At 34.5% G+C, this 16596-nt stretch overlaps 1 protein-coding gene across 1 annotated transcript; it reads right to left on the reverse strand.

The window, feature by feature from the left end:
• Positions 1-17: 17 nt before the first annotated feature.
• On the reverse strand, positions 18-9065 carry LOC143448340 (CYFIP-related Rac1 interactor B-like). Its single transcript, XM_076948036.1, has 8 exons — positions 8917-9065; positions 8317-8438; positions 8086-8191; positions 4796-4932; positions 4500-4706; positions 4182-4261; positions 3875-4001; positions 18-2084 (listed from the first exon to the last, which is right to left on the reverse strand). Exons 1-8 carry the CDS (start codon positions 8984-8986, stop codon positions 1944-1946), a joined length of 990 nt encoding a protein of 329 aa, XP_076804151.1. The 5' UTR covers positions 8987-9065; the 3' UTR covers positions 18-1943.
• Positions 9066-16596: the final 7531 nt, after the last annotated feature.

Raw genomic sequence — 16596 nt, forward strand, 5'->3', positions numbered from 1 at the left:
GATTCCAGACTGTATGATACATGTTTGAGCAAATGTATTTGCAATAAATGTAAGAAATGTCGTGATTAATGCATAATCCACCATGCAATGATATAATTAATTATTAAAAACCATAACAAAAACTGAATACTTTATTCTAGATATGCACAAACTTTATATTGCATTTAAATTGGTTGGAGAAACATGATAAACTTAAACTAACCAAGTTGCAACTCAGACCTGTTAACAACTTTGAAAAGGAAATCATATGAATTTGGGCAAATATTACAAAATGAAACACCTGAAAGCAATGTATTTTAAGAGCACTTTTCGCTATCTTGGCAGATCTTACTTGGCTGTTCGTGTAATATGGTAAGTACAAAAATGTTCTTCACATACTTAAAAGACCGAATACATATAATCACAGTACTAAATGTCACTTACACAGCAACACATGCATGTTTGCTTGGAACTCTGCACAATTGATCTGCCATTTTATGTCAAAAAATATCATTTTTACCCGTCTTTTTTACTCAGTTTACAAAAGAATTGCTTTAATACTTTCCAATTATATAGGTTATGCATTTTAAAGCTATCCAGTTACAGCTTATGTATTCTGGGAAAGAGGCTTAGAGTATCAACAAGCGCAGGAAAATAACACAGCGAAATTTAGTGCAAGGCCCAGGTGTCTACACGCAGTAGCAAGTCTTTAAATTGCAGTTTTATATCATCAAAGGCAAGTTAAAGGCATAACAATAATTTTTAAAACAAACTTAGTAAGCATTAAAATAACGAGTTTCATACATTTAACTTTAAAAGTGTTAGATCCAAAGTTATCTTTGCTTGCTCACATAAAATTTGATTATGATGCATTTAATTTCTGAGATAAGGAACTGTTTTTACCAACAAACGGCTATAATAAAAACTGCAGTTTAATGGCATTACAATAACACCATTTTAGAAGTTAAACTATTCATAACAGCTGTCATGAAATAACAATGGCATATAACTTGCAGAACAGAAAAAAATGATCGAACAGATGATCACCTCCAATCAAGTAACTGAACCAACCAAGCAATCGCAAATTTACAATTATCTCAACCTGGTCGAAGCGGAATGATGACAGGAATGTGAAAAAATTGATATGATCACACTTGGAAACATTGCACTGTACAGTATCATCCCATTTTACAAACCCAGCCATTGCAATGACACTTTGCAGTGGTGCTTTTTCAAAGGTAGTCATAGATACAATAAACCTTGAAACAATGGTTGGGAAATTTTACGGTTTATGTTTGACAGTGTGCAAAGGATAAAAACTCCGAGAATTAAAGTGTAACATTGTATTACAAAGAAACGTATAGCTAATAACTTTGGTTATTGTGTAAACCAAATGCAATTTCATGTACAAAACAGTATAGATTTATGAATATATAAATTTATACACTACTGCAAAGGTGGACTGGATTTCAAAAACTCACATTTCCCACACAGTAATGTAATTTGTAATTTCAGAAACTAGTAATCTGGCCATTTTCAGTTAAGTAAACAAGTTATTTTAAGTTAATTCCAGAAAAGTAAATCTTGGCTAAAATAGTTATTATTAATTTTCTTCTCATGCAAAAGTTGAAATAATGTTAACAGTGCACTTGCAGATTTTTTTGAAAAACAAACAGCAATGAAATAACAAATGTATAAAATATTTCCCAATTAGAAATGGTGGAAAACGTGAGGGACAAATGGATTCCTACACAATTGAAGAAACAAACACAATAAGTAAAATTCCTTGTGTGGTGATGCAGACGGCATAATACGTATCGACATAATTTTGGATTTCAGCAGAAAAACAAACATATCTACCGTACATAACACCTTGCAAATAAGACTGAATTTTTACATTCTTTCAATCATATGCATGATACCTCAGCAACTAGTCATGTAGTAAATGTTCAGTAAAAACTTGATTATGGCTCCAGCATTTTGTGGTATGATTTTGGTGTAGCTTCATCGTTTAAATGCTTTGTTGTATATTTAAGGGCATTTAATAAACTTTTCACTTTAACTTTGCCATTTTGCTCCTTTAAAACTTTTATGGAACCTTTTATCTGCATTAAGAAAAGCACTGTTATTGATATTTTGCTTTGAACAAGTAAAGGTGCTCAATGCTCAGGCAACACAAACTCTATAGGATGATTAATATAGAAAAAACACAATGGGTTTTGTGATTATAAAGATGTACAGAATAATTAACTATTCTATAACGCGCTATTAAATATTTCATGTCCAAAATTCCAAATCCTATTCTATTGTACAGTAGAATATCCTTAACCGAAACCTGTGAAACATGGTAAACATAGGTAAATTAGTTAGAAGTTAGAACGCACATCTATCTTGACAGTTTAAGTTTTAATTACAAATTTCATGAAAATCATTGAATCATCACCAATAGTCAATGATGACCAGAGTTGGGCAGCCACCCTATTAAAAAGAGTGTTGCTCCGGTTTGTGTTCCTCACTAAAAAAGAGTGCGCTCTTTTAGCTCTTTCAAAAACCAATTGGAATCATATGTTGTAACACAGAAGTTATTTTATTTTGATCTGTATGTGGTTTTCACCATTGCTTATGAAATTCATGAGATTTCAAATCATCAGAACTGGTCAGCTGGGTGTAATTTAAATACATAGCTGTGAAACATGCAAATATGCTTATTGTTTACTCACCAGCGGATGTTTTTACGTAAGCACTTACGTAATGTAAACAACTCTTCTGTAAATCTTTTTCTACCAAGCTCGGTCAAAATAAAGTTGGAAGTTTTAAAACTAATGTTTATTACAAAGTTGGTCACACAGTGGCAAGACATGCTGTTTGTGGGCAAGATCGGTTACTCAAAAAACGTGAATTTAATTGCTTCAAATAAAATAGAAGAAAATTGGGCAAAAAGATTTTAGCTTAAACATTGATTTGGGTTATGTTTGTTATGCTTGTTTGAAACGTGTAGTGGTATGTATGTTAGCCTAAGATACTGACACAGATTCTTATGCAAAATATGTCTTTGTAATGATAACAGAAACTTAACTGCACTGCAGCCTTTTTATTTAACCAAAATCTGAAGTGAGAAATGCTGTTAGTTCATAAACGAAGTGACTTTCATGGCACAGCAGACAGAATGCGTCAAAATTATGTAAACTTTTCACATTATAATTATGTGAATAAAATTCTTAAGTGTGCTCAGCTAAGCCAAGCCATTATAGGGATAGATTTATTCAGTCATAAATATAACAGTAACTAGCTTGAAGCAGTTTAATCGTGGTGTAGTAAATTGTTTGTTAAACTTAGCAGTTTGCCACTAGGTCTTATCCTAAGTATCATCCCAATTATTTCAAGATTATTAGTTTTCTGTAAAATTGATTGGCAAATTATGTTAGCACCATCATCACCATTTCAATGAAATCACTCTCTGAGCAGTCGTAAAATAAAAAACTTCTTTTTCTATTGATCAATGCATGAGTTAACAGCGTTTTTTTTTACCAAGACAAACAAGGGAACAGTGAATAACACAAAAAGAAGCATGCTCTTATTATAGTTTCTAATTTTAAAAGAGTGTCACTCCTGTAACCGCTCTGAAAAAGGAAACATGCTCAAAACAGAGCTTGCTCGAAAATTTGTGTTCATATGAAAATAAAGACACAATTAAATAACATCGGTATAGCGTTTGATTAACTGGTTCCTAAGATTCAGAAAAAATTAATTTTTTGGCATTCGGTTCTCATGTAATGTCCATCTCTTTGTGTGGCAAAGACCAGTTATAAAATACTATTGCTGTGTATTGCTACAACTCACATTGAAATAGTGAATAATATAATCTAAATCACCCTGAACCCTATAAACAACTTACATCAATTTTCGAGCCTTTTGCAAATGCTCCATCCTTGTGAACATGATCGTATAAAATTATCACTCCGACCATCACTCTTACACAAAAGGACACTGTGTCTGCACCCATTTGAAAACGAGTATCGTCACTAAAGAATAGAACATTTTTTAGATTCCGCATATACATCAAATATTAAACCCACATGAAGGTATGTAATACATTATATACCATACTTTCTGTGGGTTAAAAGCAAGCCTTAAATCCAAAAAAACTTCTGAACAAAATTGTGCATTAATAAACAAAATGTTTGAAACAAAACTTCACTCACGGGTTCTCAAGCATAACTTTACATATATTTGCCATGGTGCTTAGTACTTCCACAGTCCTTTCTGTTCCAGCGTCATCATTCTAAAACATTTTTTATATGTAATTACAGTTTCTGTTTTATGTTAATTGAAAGAGAACAACTCTGATGAAATACAGTTATTGTGCTGCACTTCATAGTGGAAAGTCATCGCCAGTTACATCATTTATCATTATTTACATAGTTACATTACAAATCATCACTATCGCCAAAACCACTCAACAGCAGAATGTGTAAATGAGTAGAAAAATGTGGATAACTTATTAATTGACTCAAATATACCTCTTGCACAAATCGTGTTGATGCATCGCTCAGTGTTTTGAGCATAGGTGTCGCTTCAGCATAAAACAAAGACATTTCATTTGCCATCTCGGTGGATATGCATCGTCCTTCTTCATAGTCAATGCTCGATGAGGCAGAATTCATTCCTCTCCTGGACATCGTTCGTCTGAAGTAGGAAAAATCATTTTGTATTGCTGGGTTGTTCATCTGCAAAAAAAGAAGCAAAATGTGCATTAAAAAATAATAATAAATAAAAATTTTGCATGCTGTGTCATCGTATTTACAACTCTACTAACTTTCAGGTCATCAAATTTAAGGGTGAAATGTAAAATTTCAGCAAACTGTTTGGCAAGAGCTTGCTTAGTTTCTAAATGTTGCAGTGGTGACAGTGGTTGGCATGTCAATGCTCGCAGTAAGTCCTGGATGCATTTTTCTGCAGACAAAATAACACCAATCAACATCATCAACAACAATAGTAATGCTATAACGATTTAGCAATATACAGGCAGGCCTCATTCATCCAAGCCACATTGCTTTGTTGAAAAATGGTGGTTTAGTGTTCGGCATTAGGACAATTGAAACTGGAAAAATATTACAATAAATTCCTGTCTCTCTCTCTTTCTCATAAAATGAGCTGCATAAAGTAAAACCATCAAAATTAAACACTTAAATGAAAACAAATAAAATTCTGAGTTACAAAAACAAGACTTACTAGAGACCTACCAGTACCCTTTTGTTTTCATTAACCATTACCAAAGAAAAAAATTAGACATGTCTAGATGTCTAGAGTGTGTTGTTTCACTACAACAACGAACATTTTAATTGCGCTAATTATTGAGAGCAGCAACACACACAGTTTGTGTCATTATTACGCAAGTTGTCACTGCAATGTTAAAAAATGACAAAGTAACACAAATTGAGTAAAAATGCTCAAATCTAAATAATACATACAACTATGTGGACTTCTTTATTCCTTGCATTTTATTTTCTACAAATAAGATTTTCTTACACAAGTTCTCTTGCGTTATCTGATTTCCCGATTTCGCTAAACACATTTAATCAAAGGTTATGGTGCAATACAGATATAGTCATGCTCTTAAATGAATCTGTGGGCACTGAAGCAGTTTGTGAGTTGTGATGTAACAATCGCTTTTCGGATAACGTATCCAGGCATCACTAACGAACGCATTCCATTTTTTGCAAAATTATCAATTGCCAATGAGCTCCATACTCAACGAGATACGTTACCCCTGGTAACTAACAACATTTGTAGATTTGCATGTGGTCTATTACCCAAGACACTATGGATGGGGAAATGAGATCAAGCGAGCAGCCGCAAAACAAACTTGGAAAAATTCCCGTTTCTTGGGGAAAACATTTTCAAAACTTCAGACGAACGGAAGTTTCCCTAAACATTCTCTAGATCCGACCCTGCTTACAAATATTCCGTTTTACAAGTTATCGCAAAAGCGATTTCACATTTCAAAGAATATTTTGTTGTGCTAAAACGTTTAAACCATTGTGATTGAACAAACCCACATTCAGTAATCATAAAATTTCAACAAGTTTCAGTTTGTCACAAGTGCTTTCCTACTGTTATAGGAACGGTTGTCATTACTCACTGTTTACTAATTTTATTTAATGTTTATTTAACACATAATATAATATTTTAAACATCACACTGTACTTACATTGTACTGTTTTGGATCGGTTAACCCATTTTCATGCTGTTGCGTTATTCGCCACCAACATCTATAACTTTATCTTATGCATTCATACATGAGCTAGAACTAGTTATTTCATTTTCAAACTGGGCATCTTCCAAAATTGCTGTTGGTTATCAATTAGGTTAGCAATTTGTAACTATGGTACACTATTTTAACTGTGGTACACTATTTTAACTGTGGCACACATGCACGGTGGGCTGCAAGTTTGACACCATGGGCCTAAATGATTACATAATATGTAATGACATTATCATTTCTCTGTACAGTTTATGCTTTTTCAACTACGAAACATTTTTGCTGGCTATGTAGGTTTGTGACATTAGAATTGTGTTTGTTGGTGATAGAAATCCACTCTGCAAATATATATTCCTTAGTTTCTTTTCAACAAACACTTTCATGTGAATATTCTTGAATGACTTAAGAGATTAGCCTCCATATTGGGAGTGAAATCTGGTAATTTTATGCATTATAGCAGAGTTTAGCTGATACTCTACCGGTGATTGTTGACGTAAATGAAAATTGTTAACAAATTGCCAGATAATATTTTTCCTAAACAATACAAAGCAGAATCACCTTCGGATGTTTTGTAGAACACTAGGGTTCCGCAGAGCCTGGTCTAGTACTAGATTATTTAGATTAAGGGCAAAAAAGAACAGAATTGAAGACCTACCTGTGTCGAAAATGACAAATTCAATTACTACAATTCAAACAAATGAACATAAATAAGACACACGTTGAAGAACTTCATGTATTATAAATAACACTTGTCATGATCTCGATTACTGTTGTTTTTGCTGATCTGACATATCACACATACTCGAGTATAGGTCGACCCCCACTTTTTTGCTGAAAATCGAAGATATTTTTATTCTCTCGTGTATAAGTCGACTACGTATTCTCTAGCTTTCCAGTACTTGCATAGCAATTGCATAACTGAAAACTTCAGTAGCACTTCTTTAAGACAAGCCTACAAACTCGCGTGGCGCAAGTCATATTTGTCTCGTGCGTGAAAGTGTGATGTGATATTCGTCTGGTGAAAGCGGCAGGCGTGCGAGTTGTTGTGAAGTTATTTATACGACATGGCCAGTAAGCGTATTAAATTCACGGCAAAGTTTAAGCTAACTGTGGCAGAATTTTCCGAAAAAACTAACAATTCTGCTGCTGCTCGGGAGTTTAACACTTCAGAAAAAACAGTAATAACAGCGATAGTGATGTGATGACAGTGATAATAGTGAAAAAGAGTTGATGGACTTAGAAACTGACGTATTATCGCAATGCATCTTCTGGCTTTATTTCATACTGTTGGTTGCGTTTGCTATTTGATGTTTTTGTGATTATATTTTTTTCTTTCATCGGAGAGTTTTCTGTACTTTATATGCGTCAGTCAATGTGCTGTCAGCTGGACTTGGAGGTTTTACTCTAACTTGTCCATTGTATAGGTCAACTAATGCTTTTTGAGGGGAAAATCAGCTGCAAAAATCTTGACTTATACTCGAGTATACACGGTATATGTTCTTAAATTGCCACGTTGAGATTGGACAGCAAGGTTTTCGAATTAAAGAGGTGAAAAGCATAAAAAGAAATCCGTCACCAATAGTTTAATATCGAATAGCGGTGATTCCATTTTTTAGGGTTCTGATAAACGAGGTCTGACTGTACAAATTGCATTACTTAGACCAAAGAATTTTTACTTAACATAAGCAAAAAAAAAATCAAAAGAAAGCAAATCCTAACAATAAAAATGCGACTTACAAAATATTTATGATCGATACTTTACAACTAACAGCACATGATGAAAAATGCGCCAAGTTCTGTGAAAATAAAGGCACATAGTGGCACATTAGTATATTATTACTTACGTAAGTGCTTTGAAAACTCATAAAACTCTTTCAACTGCTTGACTAGAGGAATGATAGCATGCCATGTATCTGCTTGTTTTTCTTCGTTGGAAGGATTTGATATAGCCTAAGAAAAGTTTGTACATTGAAAAAACTACATAGTTTGTAATTAGAGTGTTCACATTTAATACTAAACTGTTTGATAAGGAATGAAGCTTTGTCATGTTATGATAAAATGAAGGCAATACTCACAATCCTAATTTCTTCCCCAGCCCCTTTATATGATTTAAGTTCTGTAATGATGCCAGGTGCAAATGACAAAACATGAGCTACTCTATCATAAACCTCTTTCTCTTCTGAAGATGGGCGTGCATCTAATAACAACAAAAATCAGAAAGCAAGCAGAGGAAGTGACAAAAAACTTTCCATATTGTCAAATATAACCCACATGCACAGTTATTCATACAACAAGCATCACATTGTGTATATTGCAATTTGCAATCTGCTATTCAGCATGGTAAGGGTGAATGCTTTTTTAGTATTTCCTGCAATGAAGACCGATAAGCTTCAACAATGACACAAATATCGTTAAGCAATGTGTTGACTTCCTGGTGTAATTCAAAGAGCCTGATGTGCTAGGGAGATGGCTATTAGGGTTTCAGGAAGTCAAACATGTCCAGAGTAGTAACATTGGTAATGGTATTTGATAAGATACCATTTGGGTAAGATAAGGCAACGCAACCCCAACATGTTCCTTATATTTAAACGTCACGGTCCTCTTAATTAAAATACTTTCAATTAATGCAGTATATCTATGCAACAATATATTAATATAAGCCACAAAATACCTACTTTCAAAATCCAAAAAAATGTCATCAAGTGCTTCCTCTTTGCATTGCAGTACTTTTAGAAGATTCCCCATTATACGAAAAACTTATTTCTAGACTACTACTTGATCAGGTAGTACACTTTTAGTCACAAAATACCTATTTCATAATTACCTACAAGCATGCAATGTATCAATCTTCAATACTAAAAAATCTCACAAAAGGATGACTATAGGATATACTAAATCAACAACGATAGAAATACTTACTAAAGTGTTTCACTATAGGTTTTGCACAATACATAGATGCTTTCAATGATTCTAAGAAACATATTTAGCAATTCCACTACCACTACATGTCATGATGGTTTAAGCCCAAGAAAAACATTTGTTAGCAATTTTAATCAGAAGCAGGGTAACCAATCTTTGACCATTAAAGTAAAATTAGAAATAATTTATCATTGTCTGCATTTATAATTTTGTTGTTTTTCGAACCTTTTTGGTGATATTTATGAAAACCAAATTCCATGAGAATCAAAAATGTTCAAATTAGCTGTAAGTTTAATTTGATTACATATACAAATTCAAGTAAATAAGTCAGTAAACTTTGATCTTAATGTGACCTAAGGCACAAATTGGATCTGATTTGTAATTTGGTTGGCCCAGTCATATGGTTTGGAAAACATATACAATTAACAGTCTTCAAACATGATTTTCAATACAATGAAAAAAAATAAAATAAATGCTATATATATTTAAAACTATATGGAAATCAGTCTCATTGCAAATGTGAATAAAAGCCACTACTACGGAACTTAGACTAGAAACAAAAATATAATACAAAGTTTTTATATCAAACCAGTATTACTTGGAAGTCATTGTACTACTAAGCCTTACTGTACAACCAGGACAAGCAGTCTAAAGTGTTAAATAAGCTTCATGTTACTCGTGTAATAGTCTAATAACTTCCTCCTGAATTATTTATATCTTCAAAAAAACTGAATCTTGGTAAAAAATGCAAATTTTGCTGTAGTTCCAACTTGCTATTATAGTGAATATAAAGTATATTTATATATGTATGAATTTTGGTTTAGGCTAGAGGTGGGCATTATTTTTGAATTCACGGGCAACATTGGGTGTTCAGTTATTTCTGGTGAGCTAGGTCCATAAGACCCTATGTTTACAATTACATCATAATCATAATTATACATCAAAATTAGTCCATGTCTTTATTTAGTTTCATGTTTGTGTTTCCTGGTCTGAAATTTTTTTATTGGTAGCTATTAGTGACAAAATAACCTCCTGTAAATCAATTTGAAAATAGCTTTTCTTTTATTTACACTAATTCCCATGAGTTACACAGGATAAGTTTTTTTGGCATGTCAAGCAAAGTTTAAAATAATCAACTAGAAGTAAATACAAACCGAATTATTATACTACTCTTAAGCATTTTACGTCGCATGATACACTGACCACGTAACGTGACTTCGTATCGAACTAGTACATTGTGTAGGATTCAAACAACTGTAAAATAAGAACTTGGCAACACACTTTCAAACTTTTTTTATATCGCGTAAAGGAATTCATATGCAACTCACCTGAACGATATCTTTACAGTCCAATGGCCAGAATGCTTGTAATTTAGAAAAGAATCAAAGTCGATCGACATTTTCCATTGTTAAGTATAGGCGATCAATAAACTCTTGCCAACGAGACAGTAACTCGAAAAAGGTCTATTTACAGACTAGTTTAATTGCCCTGTATCCGTACCACTGGAAAGTTTATATGACGAGCAGAAAGTTGTAAAGCTTTAATATTTTCTGGTGCAGAGTAGAACCTTTTCCGAGCATTCACTCTATGTTGTGCGTGTGCAGATTAGTACATACCTATAGTCTGTTAATGTAATGGACTAGGTAGGATTGGATCTTTGAGTTGTTTAATAAAATGTAATATCATGTTTAAGCGTATCTGGAGGAAAGGTAATGGTTGTTTCTGCCATTGCTCTCTTCCTCTGTTGGGATTTCTTTGCAAAAGCTGTGGTTGGAGGCATTGTAAGTAGGGTAAAATTTCATGAAGCTGTGTGCCTTTGCTGCATTGGAGAAATTTTGTAACATGCTGTTATTTTGCCTTGTTTCACAAATGATTTCTGCAACTTTCAAATATTATGTACTACTGTAGTTAATTGATGTATGTGCTAATTAACTTGAGAAATTTTTGGTGGTGCCATTGAGTTTTTATTTTTGAAATATGGTTCATGCCTTTAGCATTACTGACTGTTCCCGATAATGGGGACAACAGAACGCTTTCCAAAAACCTTGCAATGAAGTAGAGGTAAATAGTTGGTTACATCTTTACACTTGTCTTGGCAGTGGCCTAGTAATTTCTTTTCTTTCATTTGATACTTAACATCGTCATTTGAATCCAGTAATTCATGACGCATGTTCAATATACCTTCACGAGTGCATTAATTCGATAATGTTTTATGTATGAGTTGAACTTTCAAGTTATATTTCGGATCCCAAAGACATAAAATGAGATGACAATTTGATGACCAACAAACGGATATGGGTTTCTAGTTCCAAGGACTGAGTTTATATCCATGAAGTTTTGTGTTTACTATCCGGGTGTATACATCAGTGTTGACAGTGTATGTGGGTATGTGCACCACTGTAATTTACTTCTTGCAAGTTTTAAACCCATACTTTATCACCATACTTTTTGCTCCTCACAGTCAATGGCAAAACTAATTAATACAAATAAAGTATGGTACCTGTAGTTATGTTTTTTCAGTTACATTTCCACTTTGGTAAACATTTTAAATTTTTAATAGTTGCAAGCATAATTTCAACCATCTCCTGTAGGCATTTCATGCAACTCTATGGGTTTGCTATTTTATGCTCTTGGTTTATTGGTTTTAAATTGCTGTCTGTATAGTGTCATTTTATAATATCAAAAAAAAACTTGTACATTTTAAGCTTGCGGTGGTTTGTTGTTTTATACCCTTGTTGGGGGATAAAAGGTTAAAATAAAGAGGTTGTTCGCAAGTTTCTTCCTGTATTATCAATGGGTAATTATAATTATACGTTTCCTTTCCTATAATTAACAGCAAAAACTATACGCTGCAAAGGATGGCGTCACTATATTTCCCTTATATTATCAATCTTCATGAATAAGCTCAATGAGTGATAGTTTTTTTCATTTACCAAGTGGACGTCCCATACCTAAAAATAAAACAATTACAACAAGATAAAACAATAAGTTAATCAAATGCAACATCCAAGCATCCAAATACAGACATCCTTGGTGTTCCTAAATGATGCACAAAGTTGAACATACTTGATGCACATAGCTTCCTAATGCTGCATGTAGTTGATGTACATAGCTGCATATAGTTGCACAAAGCTGCACACGCATAAAATGTAGGGACCCTTGTTCGAGTTACAGGAGCCACATTTTGTAGGTGTAGGCCACATTTGACGATCTCCTATACACCTATCCTATCCTATCCTGTACTTAACAATGGAAATTGTCAACCCACTTTGAGTCTTTTTCAAATGACGTTTTAGTCATCACACTGTAACGATTTTGCTCAGGTGTGTAGCATATGAATTCCTTTGCGCAATGAAGAAAAAATTTTGAAAATATGTTGCCTAATTCTTACTTTGCAGTGCTTTGAATCCTATGCACTAAACTTGTTCGATACAAAATCACGTAGTGTGTTCAGCGTAGGATGCGACATAAAATACATACGAGTTTGCATGGTATCTGCGGCTCGTTTGGATGTAACAATTCGGTTTGTATTTACTTCTAGTTGATTATTTTAAACTTTGCTTGACTTGCCAAACAAAACTACCTGTAATGTGTTGTAGATAACACGCCATTTCTTACGCATTTTATGTTGCATTCTTCACGGACCACGTATCCAGACGTCATACCGAACAAGTCCAGTTTGTAGGATTCAAACCAGTAATGAGCTGGATCGAACACAAATCCGAATATTACGCACAAATATCGACCTTTTTGCTATTCTCACGAATTCAAATCTTAATGGCATATTCGATTAAAACACTCCATTATAGTATTGCGCCAACAAGTGAATGTTATGTAAATAGATGTGAATCATATTCTCATGAATCCAACTTTTTTCGATTTATAAAATCCCTAATTCAAACCGCTGTAGCCTAAAGTAAGAACTACGCAACATTTTTTTTTGTACGTAAAGGACTTTATATGCCACTTACCTGAGCAAAATCGTTACAATCCGATGCCCAGAATGCTTGTAATTTAAAAAAGAATCAAAGTGAGTTGACATTTTCCATTGTTAATTGAAGGCGATAAACAAAATCTTGCCACCTATAGACAGTAATTCAGAAAGGGTCTATTGCCATTTTGCCCTTTCTATACCGTAAGTAGCCTATTGCGTTTGCAGGGCACAAATTTTGGCGTTACATTGATTGGTGCATTTATCCAGTGTACTGTTAAAAAGCAAACTTTTCAGAAAGGGTTTACAGTAATCATATTTTCCTCCTGGTCATTAAAATAAGTGTCTAGACTATATTTTACCAGCCGGTTAACGAAGTAAGAAAACACCAACTGCGTAACCGGCCAGTCGTTTACGGAAATAGTTTTTCAAAATTCGGTAACCGGCACCCGAGGTGAAATACACTGCCTAAACACCTAACACTGCAAGCTCAAATCCACATTTCCACCAAATAGCCTATACGGTACGCTATAAGCCTACAACAGTGCCGATATCACAGTCAGCCCTAAAGTCTCTAGCACCTTGGCAAGCTTCCACAGCGCCCAATCGTTTTTATTACGACAGGGGTACGGTACTGTATTTCAAAACACAGATTCTTCGCTGGGCCTAGCCCTCCATCATAGTTGGTTTGTCAGAATCATTTCCTTGTTGCAAGTAATGTGCCTCAAATCCCATTTGTACCTAGCGTTTCCAATGTGAGCTAGTGACTAGTTAGATTTCATTTGCACTTGCAGTAACACTACACAGTGGTCTACACAGGTTGTTCTCCTGAACTCATGGGTCATGCGATAATTCTAATAACAACAAAAAGAAGGCCACCATTTTACTAGAAAAACAGTTACTTTGGAACAACGTAGAACATGAAGTGAGAGGAAATAACAAAATGAAAGGTATATGAATATGAGTAAGTAACAACGTATCATAATCCCTCTTGTTTGAACTAAAACCTTTTTATGTTTTTGTTAAAGTAAATTGTGTGTTTATGTTGGCTACCAGGGGTGCGAGCTAACCTTTTAAAAAGTGCGAAACCGTAGAGTAAAAAAAGTGCATTATATCTCTATGATGAAAACTTGGGAAAAGTTGTCACGTTTGCCATCTTCTCTGCAACGTAGCGACAGGACATCACGTTTATTTGCCAAAAAAGTCATGGTGATTTTTTCTGTTTTTCGCAGCTCTTCTTTCACGTGACTGGTCGTTAAACAAGGAAGCGCACAGACGCTCTTTATAGACGTGTCTCCGCGTCAATTTATGTCTATGTTTCGGCACATTTTGTCTGTCACTGTCAGTAAAATAGATTCAAGTTGCCGCAATCGTGGACAAGTAACAGGTAAACAATAAATCTGAAACGACTTGGGTGATCTTTTTCGGACTTTTTGTCGGACTCAGTAAAAACGAACTCTTGTAAAACTTGTACACCGGCAGTTTTCAACGTATGACTCGCTTAATAATCTTGCGTTAAAACGTGTACATAATTTCAAATTAACGGTTTTATTTGTATGCGTATACGTTGCAATCAGTCACAGTGTTAGACTATTCTAACAGCACGTTAGAGGTTAGGTCCTTTTACCAGGTTCATCTAGTGAAGAGAAACCATTTGTTGCCAACAACCTCTTCAAGTCAATAATGACAAATTTGGCCTATAAAGTAAGGTCGCTGTAACTTACACATAATGCGATTTTGCTCTCGTACGTAAATAGATGCGATTTTACGTACGAAAGCCATCGGATTACCCTGTACACATAATACGATTTCGCCTTTCGTGCGATATTTGTAGGTAAACATCAAACATGTTTGATTTTATCGGACGCATTCGTATGAGTTGGTTGTGGTTGGAAACAACCTGGCAGTTTGGTGCTGATTGTTAGGTCAGTTAGGTTATCCGTTTTAGGTACCGTACTACTTCCCTACTTCAGTTAGTAAGTTAGTAGAACACTTAGGTATCAATAAGAGGAACGGTATATGCCTATAGGTTATATATATAAAGGCTATGGTGCCATACAAGTATCGACTGCTCGGTACCCAGTGATTAGGCTAGTGCGCTGTTTTCCGTCAAATGCACCAACACACGTTGGAAGATTCCATTCGGTATTAAAGTCTTCAGATATCCGTATCCAGTCAGCTTGGCATGGAGGAGGATTCAAAAATTTTTTCCTGAATGCTTCCCATACCGCGTTGCAAGTTTCTGATACAATCTTTCCTATGACAGATTCGCTTACTCTGAAACTGTATGCTAATTATCATAATTATCCCTTATTCCTACAGAATCCTCGTGCAGATCTGATGATATTATAATGTTATTTGTGTCCTATTTCGTGTGTTTAACAAGAAGCGCTGTACTATATTTTGGCCGTGTTTAGTAAGTAGGACCCGGTTTTGATTACTTCCGAATTACGTCATTCATACTACAGCGTTCAATGCGTTAGTTCTGATATTGTCAGTCTGATCTAACTGTAATATACAGCCTACCAAATGCAGCTTTATTCTGTGCTATCTGGAAACAGTAACCGTTTCGTTGAGAATTAAAATATATCAATAATATAATCAAGACATTGACAGTTATTTGGTTTTGGTACTGTGATGCTTAACTGGCTATCACGGGTTAATGAACGCGCCATCTATGGAGTCAGATTAGCGAACAATCGATCAAGCAATAATTAATTAACAACAGTTCACAACCCTAACAACATTCCGCAGTTAGCGCAACTGAATTAGAACGACGAAAACGAGTGTCCTGTTGCCAGATATCTACGAGACAAGAAATATAAGTTAACCTCAGTGAGCATGTAAGTTACTTAATGTAAAAAAATATACAGGCTTGTTGTCGTTGGACATAAATGTTGTTTTTTTTTCAAATCCACGATTTTCATGCATACCGTAATGGCGTAATAGTAATTTCTTTGCATCAGAGCCGCCATCACAGTACAATCTTCCAAACTCCATTTTATGTATTTATGTAGGCTATAGTATTTTCCGGCACCTGTTAAAATAGTTTGCTTACAGAAGGTTGCATGTGTTGTAGCCTATATTTCATTACCGTTAGGCCTACTATCAAAAGTACGTTAGAAACACATTCTTGTATATGAGTTTTTTGATTTAGATTAGCACTACCGTTGATGTGAGTTAAATTCACGAGTTTTCCCGTATCTAATGTAATGTTCTGCGCTCATCAATGACCTGTAATTAACAAACCCTGCCTATACGTGTGGAAATTGGCTGAACTCAGTAAAAGCTGCGACTCAACCTGAGAGAATCGTATTATGTGTATACTGTACCGGAATGCTGGTACGATTAAGAAATCACAAAAGGTTTACGTCCGTATTCATATCAGTCACATTTCATACGGAAGTAAGTACGTAATACCGCATCTTATTATGTGCACTCCCACCTTATTGTTATTTTTTGTTGCACTATATAAGTATATAAGGCAAGTACGCCTCTGTTTGGA

This window comes from Clavelina lepadiformis, chromosome 3 (genome assembly GCF_947623445.1).
Source record: "Clavelina lepadiformis chromosome 3, kaClaLepa1.1, whole genome shotgun sequence".
In the NCBI taxonomy this organism is placed as follows: domain Eukaryota; kingdom Metazoa; phylum Chordata; class Ascidiacea; order Aplousobranchia; family Clavelinidae; genus Clavelina; species Clavelina lepadiformis.